The following is a 6,095-nucleotide window of genomic DNA, read 5'->3' on the forward strand; positions in this document are numbered from 1 at the left end:
AAGGCCTACTCTGCCTGGGGACTGTCTCTTCAGACTTGGTCTCTTAGGATCATCCACAGGTACCTATACTGTAGATAGGTCTTAGTCATCAGGTCTACTCCACTTCCTTGTTGCCTGCTTAAACTCTTGGCACTCTTAGGTGAGCAGACTTAGTCAGCCTGTGTTGCCCTAACACTGTCACTCCCTCACCTGAGAAGCTATCTTTGCCCTCATTTGATGATGCAGATAAGCTGCACAACTGGGGTGGCAAGTTTTTTCTTTCATTAGTCTATCTATGGTACTAATGCAAACTCTAGACACCCCACCCTGCAACTTCCTTGGTCCTAACATGTCCCACCTCAAAGATTGCAAAGCCCATCTGACCCTTGACTATGCCAGTGACTCAGCATGCTCACCCACAAGCCTGACAGGTTGAGCCAGGACATATGGTCCCTTGAGCAGGCTGCAAAGTTCATGTTTGAACTGCAGTGCAAGTGGGATGAGATGGCAGAGAGGGAGAGGGAGGAGAGGTAGAAGGAGGTGCAGGCATGCTGGTGGGAGACAGTGCAGAGAGAGGGAGGAGGTGGGGATCATTCTTTCTCCCCCTCCCAGAACAACTGAGTTGCCTGGGCTCACTGCCAGGACAACTTTACGGTTTGCCACTGCCTTCGACAGCCAGCATCTGCATCACCATTGTTGTGAGTGCCCTCCCTCCAATGTGACAAATGCCATGGTGTGGTGGGCTTGGCCCTCACAACATAATTTCATTATGTACATTGAACCTGCCCTCTGCCAAACAATGCTCCCCAAGGGTGCCAGTACTGGCATAGGGAAGGTCTTTATCATCACTGCCCTGACCCAACAGCTCATGGGTGATCACCCCTTCCTCCTCAACTGCTGGTGGACCCACCAGCTCCTCCTCACACATGAGCATCTGCTCATCCACACCATGCAAATGCTTGTCCAGCTGCCCCATGGATCTGCCCCATGCCTCAAGTATGGTGAGCTGGAGAAGACATGGATGGGTGACTTTGCCCATGAATGCTGTGATCTCCTCACCCCCCTGCCCTGTGCCTACATCTGCATCATGTGGTTGCAGGTGCAGTGCAAGGTGAGGGAATTGCATGGTGTTGTCAACCTCCTCCTCTCCCTTGCCCCCTCCCTCCCCTTCTTGCCCTCCAATCCTCCCTCCCTCTGAGCCTACATCAGCACCCTCACTGACTTTGTCCCTCCTCCCTGGGCAGAGAGATTCAAGCAGGATGGTGTTCCCCTCCTCATGCCTGAATGCTGATCAACAGGGGCCAATCCATGGCACAATGTCAATGCCACAAAGGTCTGGGCACTCACTGAGTGGGAGAAGATGTGCCAAGAGCTGTGGGACAAGGGCCTCAACCCATCAATCATCACTGACTCAGTGGTGCCCTTTGAGGCAAAGGCCAAGAACTGCCAGTGCACCAGCAAGCAGGTCAATCCACACCACTGCAAGACAGCCAAGCAATGGGAGGCTGCAAGGCATGAGGCACTGGAGCAGGTGCAGGCACAAAGGATGACAGACAGGGAGTGGCACAAGCAGGAGCTCGAGGAAGACTCCTCACCCATAAACATGGCATTGCCCTTTGCTGAGTTTGTTGCCAAGTGAGACCACAAAGCTGCCTGCAAAGTGGCCTGCCTGGAAGCCAAGCAGCAAGATCTCAGGTCCATCCCCTGGGAGCATCAAGCCTTGGAGAAGCAATTCAAGCTGGAGAAGTCATGTGATTCAGTGTGCAAGCTCATGAAGAAGAAGAAGATGCATTGACAGTGGTCAACCATGTCTCACCTTGACATCCTTTGTTTTGATGAGTCTGTCCTTTTTCACCATCTTGAGGAATGTGACCAACTTCTTATATGATGAAAGCTTGATGCATTGGGTGGGGCATGGACTGGTTGAGAGGGCAGGATATGTGCTGAATAGAGAGAGAGGGAGGTACCAACAGTGGGGAATGCTGCCACCATGGTTCTCACATCATAGCCATGTGCACCCTCACAGTGACTGAGGCTGTATCGCTGTATGGTGGCCTTGCTGTGTTCAGAGGGGTTGTCCTCTTCCAGTACATCCACCTCTCCCCCACTTTCATACAGATTGGTCTTTGACCTCACCTTTACAGCACCCAGAAGATCCTTGCCCATGCATGTCTTGCCAAAGGATGGGAGGCAGAGGACACAGATGATGAGGGTGATGAAGAGGGAGGAGAGAAATTTGTACCTGGTCCAAGCAGACAAATGTCTAGCAAGTATGTCATTGGGCATTATATGTGTGTCAAAGCCTGCAAATGCATGACCACATTGCTGGACCACCTGGCATCTGTCAGAAATATGTTCTTCCTGGAGATTTGGGAGGAATTGCCCTTTCTGCCCAGGCATGCCTACTGTCATCACACCCCCTCTCCCACCCCAGCCCATATCAGTGCTCCCACACAACCTCCATGCATCCCCCTGCACTTCAAGTCGACAACTGGACCACTCTGAATACAATGACTGAACAAGGTCTGAGCCATTCCAACATTGTCACAGGCATGTTGCAAGCTTGCACGAATAAGCACCATATCTCATCACCTCAAAGGCGGCATCCTCACCAGTCTACCAACTCTTCTCTGCTATAGTCCATCAGCAAATACTTCCTATGGTTGATGTTGGAGGGTGGGGAGGAGTGGTTAATCAGGGACATTGGGACAAAGGGCTCTACTGTTGCATGGGATGCAGAGGGAGACAAATGGAGCTTGTGTGCAGACCCTGCTCATCAAGCTGCACTCATCAACTAACACCTTCTCAGCCAAGCCCATGCAACAGTCAGGCTCATTATTGGTGTAAGGGAGACCACAGCAATGGATTGGTAGAAGACATTGGAGGGTGGAACAGAGATTGGATGGATGGATAGATGGGGCCTGAGTGGTGCACCATGCTGGCACGGAATGTGTGCTGCACATTCAAGTTTCAAGCTCAAATCCAACCTTCAAAAGCCTCTTCAAACAACACCTTGAACTCAGCTGGACTGGACTATTGGAAGCAAGAAGTGAACCCTTAGACATAGCATTAGGTAATGTAGATTAGACATAGATTAGTAGTAGTCCGAAGGTCTGAACCACTCCGAATGTATATAGGCGGATTCGGATACTTTGGATAGGGACGGTCGGACTCCTCTCTCTGACTTACTCTCGACTGCACTCGTTCAAGACAGGTGATCTCTTATCTTACAACTAATGCTACTGCTTTACTTTACAGTCACTCCTTAGCCTATCTGCCTCTTGGACTGTTCCGAGTCCCGAATCCGACCTCTCATTCTTCGGAAACCACACTCGTTCGTTTCAGTCGGCTCGTTCCACTGCTCCTTTCAGTTTGAACTCCCTTCGGATTGCTGCGCCCGGCTTCGGAGCACATCCCACACCTCTCGACTTGGCATCCGAGCGGCTCTCCTACAGGAAGCAACACTCGATTAGGCCTAGTTTTGCCTACTACAACGCACGGGCTACCACTGTCGACTCCCCCTCCAGCGGACCTTCTCCTGACGCCTCATTGGGAGGTATAGAGTACGCCAAGCGGGAGTGTAGCTCTCTGTAAGGCCGTCCAAAGAAAGGTGGCTCATGAAGGCTTGCTAAGGCTGAGGTCTGCTGGGTTTGCCGCTTGCGTCTTTGCGAAAGGGCCGGGCGAACACGCTTCGTTTCGGGATCTAAGGGCTTCTTGATCTACCTCTGCTGTTGTACGAGTACTCTCACCTCACTCGTTCACCGAGCTGTACGACGCCGCTCCCCGACATCTCCAACCCGAACACCGAAACTAGTTCCTTGTCTCTCTTATTTCCCATCACTCCATCGACGGCCCCACTCCTGGAAAAGCTGCATCTACCTCGGCGCCTATCCTCCCCCACCTCTGCATCAACATGCTATTCTTCCACCGGATGACCGAGTCCAAAGTCACAGCCAGGCTCGACAAGCTTAAGCCTGACGATATTCCAAGAGCAGTAGATATCATCACCAAGTATATCGACTCCAAGCGCCGGCGGGGGAAGGAAGATGCGTATGTTGTTGGCAAACTCGAACGTTTGGAGGTGAGTCCTCTCCTTGGACTTTGCTGGCTGAACCTGAGCTCTTGGGAGAAACGATATGTAGATAACGACAAGCTATATGAAGCATTCCGTTTAGCTCGCGTTCGAGCGTCACTGCCCTCGCTGGCAAGCACCGTCCTGACAAACTGGAGCAAAACCCAGCTGCTCCCCCCTCCTCCTCCAGACTGGTGGCACTCAATACAATCTCTCCTAGAGTCCGACTCTCCGCCTTTCGTCGTCGAGTACCCATCAAACTCCGATCCGAACTCCCTCTCTGCAGACGACCCAGCCAAAAGACCGGCCCGTCCCTCACGGAAGGAATCCCCTCCTGGGGCATTTTTAGGCACCCCAGCTTCGATCGGCACGATCTACATGAACGGGGGCTCTCTGACCAGTTCTCCAGCTCCCTTATCCATCAACCCCGGTCCGCCCGAAAACCCCGGCCCGGCACGTCCTCCTAATCGACAATCTATCCAAGGCTCGACGATATCAGAAGGAACGGTGTATCGTTATGGCGGATCGGTCCACTCTTCGTACCCATCTCCGGATGGTCCAGCCCAGCCGAGCCCTCAAGTAAGGATGGACTCTCAAGCGGTGCAAGCACCTGGAAGGGTGCGGACAAATCGTTACCCCCTGCCTGTCGAGCCCGGAGAAGGCCGCACTTTAGCGTCTGCTACCCTGCCCTTAACGGGTATCCCCCTGCCCTTAACGGGTGTCCCGATGCCCTTAACAGGCTTCCCGGGTCCAAACAGACCATCCCCGCGAAATACTCCACTACAACCCTCCCCGTTGGCCGACCACCACTTCAAGACGTCACTGACGCGCCTTCATCGGGCATGTGGCCCGATGATGCCCGAGCTTCTCCAATCTTTGCTCGAGCACCGTCATATCAACATTCACCCAATCCATCGAACAGCGAAGAACGTCTCTCCAGAACAGTCGGTCGACCGACTTCCGTCAACAATGAGTCACCCGAACAAGATTTCCCCCCTCCAATAGCTCCCACTCCGCCGAGTGTGGACTTGGAGCGTAGAAGCGCCTCCCCCAACGGGAGCGAGAATTCCTCGGATACTATTCTCGAGAGCGGTGGTTCTCTTAAAGATGAGGACGAGGTTCCAGACGTGGGGGATGTCTAGCTTGTCATCTGATTGAATTCCAACGTCTGTGAGTACTCGAAAAGTCTCTTCAACAGTCTCCACTCACCCTACCTCGCTTTTGTGAGCAGACAGGCACTGGCAGTCTGGTCCTCACATTGCCGCGTTTCAAGTGCGCGTGCTGCGCAGCCAAGCAGTCTGTCTGTCCCCAATACCAGTACAACTTATATCGTCATAAGACTCAGCTCGCCATCCATGTGGCTTACTTATGCCTCAAGCATATCACACTTTTCGGGGAATCGCATAGGCTGCCAGGCAACCAGAGGCCGAAGGAAATTGACTCAAAATGCCTGTAAACTCTATATCAACAGGTAAACTCTCCTTTTGAGAGCGTTCACTTCAGCCTTCCGAGGGTGGTGTCATCACAAGTGAGAACCAATTATGGACATGTTGGTCGTCTATCTTTTCCACATCCAGCTGTAATATGATCTATCTTTATATGATTGAATGTAGTGTTTGGCGGTGCGAAGCCACAACTGTTCCCCATCAAACTGCTCAGACACCGGCCGGTTAACACCGATGTGGTGGAATCGTAAAGCCGATATGTGAAGAAGTTAGGCGTCGCTCACATGTCGAACGCACAACTCGATGGCGACCTTCCACAGCCTGCCGCCAGAACTTCTACTTCCAATACTCACTCCGTTACCTGAGAGTAGCCTCGTACTCTGTGCATCTGTGAATCGTAATTGGAATGCGTTCGCGACTCCGCTTTTGTATAGACGCGTCGCCGTCTACAGCTGGCATTGTAATGCAAAGACCCGGGTGCGCCGGCGATTCATGTGTGCCAATCATACCAAAGCTGATAACTGCAGGCTGCATCACTTATGCGAACTCTTGCCGAGCGATCAGAAGTTGCTAGATGGGTGAAGCATATTGATGTACGG

The 6,095-nt window shown here is 52.4% G+C and overlaps 2 protein-coding genes across 2 annotated transcripts; both read left to right on the top strand.

Moving 5' to 3' along the window:
* Positions 1-778: 778 nt before the first annotated feature.
* On the top strand, positions 779-1,618 carry DACRYDRAFT_16021 (uncharacterized protein; the record flags this gene model as incomplete). The annotated part of the gene is made up of 3 exons (XM_040771157.1): positions 779-980; positions 1,079-1,090; positions 1,278-1,618. 3 exons carry the CDS (start codon positions 779-781, stop codon positions 1,616-1,618), a joined length of 555 nt encoding a protein of 184 aa, XP_040628158.1.
* A 1,539-nt stretch (positions 1,619-3,157) lies between these two features.
* DACRYDRAFT_22473 (uncharacterized protein) lies at positions 3,158-5,575 on the top strand. The gene is made up of 4 exons (XM_040772817.1): positions 3,158-4,060; positions 4,109-5,024; positions 5,057-5,221; positions 5,283-5,575. The coding sequence occupies exons 1-3, from the start codon at positions 3,893-3,895 to the stop codon at positions 5,191-5,193; spliced, it is 1,221 nt and encodes a 406-aa protein (XP_040628159.1). The 5' UTR covers positions 3,158-3,892; the 3' UTR covers positions 5,194-5,221; positions 5,283-5,575.
* The last annotated feature ends 520 nt before the right edge of the window (positions 5,576-6,095 follow it).

The sequence above is a fragment of the Dacryopinax primogenitus genome (assembly GCF_000292625.1).
Source record: "Dacryopinax primogenitus strain DJM-731 SS1 chromosome Unknown DACRYscaffold_10, whole genome shotgun sequence".
In the NCBI taxonomy this organism is placed as follows: Eukaryota; Fungi; Basidiomycota; class Dacrymycetes; order Dacrymycetales; family Dacrymycetaceae; genus Dacryopinax; species Dacryopinax primogenitus.

Bases quoted from the DNA above. Each gene is read 5' to 3' on its own strand.
- DACRYDRAFT_22473 (XM_040772817.1), top strand. From the start codon at position 3,893: ATGCTATTCTTCCACCGGATGACCGAGTCCAAAGTCACAGCCAGGCTC. The intron at 4,061-4,108 runs GTGAGTCCTCTC...AGCTCTTGGGAG, and splicing joins GCAAACTCGAACGTTTGGAG to AAACGATATGTAGATAACGA. The intron at 5,025-5,056 runs GTCACCCGAACA...CCCCTCCAATAG, and splicing joins CCGACTTCCGTCAACAATGA to CTCCCACTCCGCCGAGTGTG.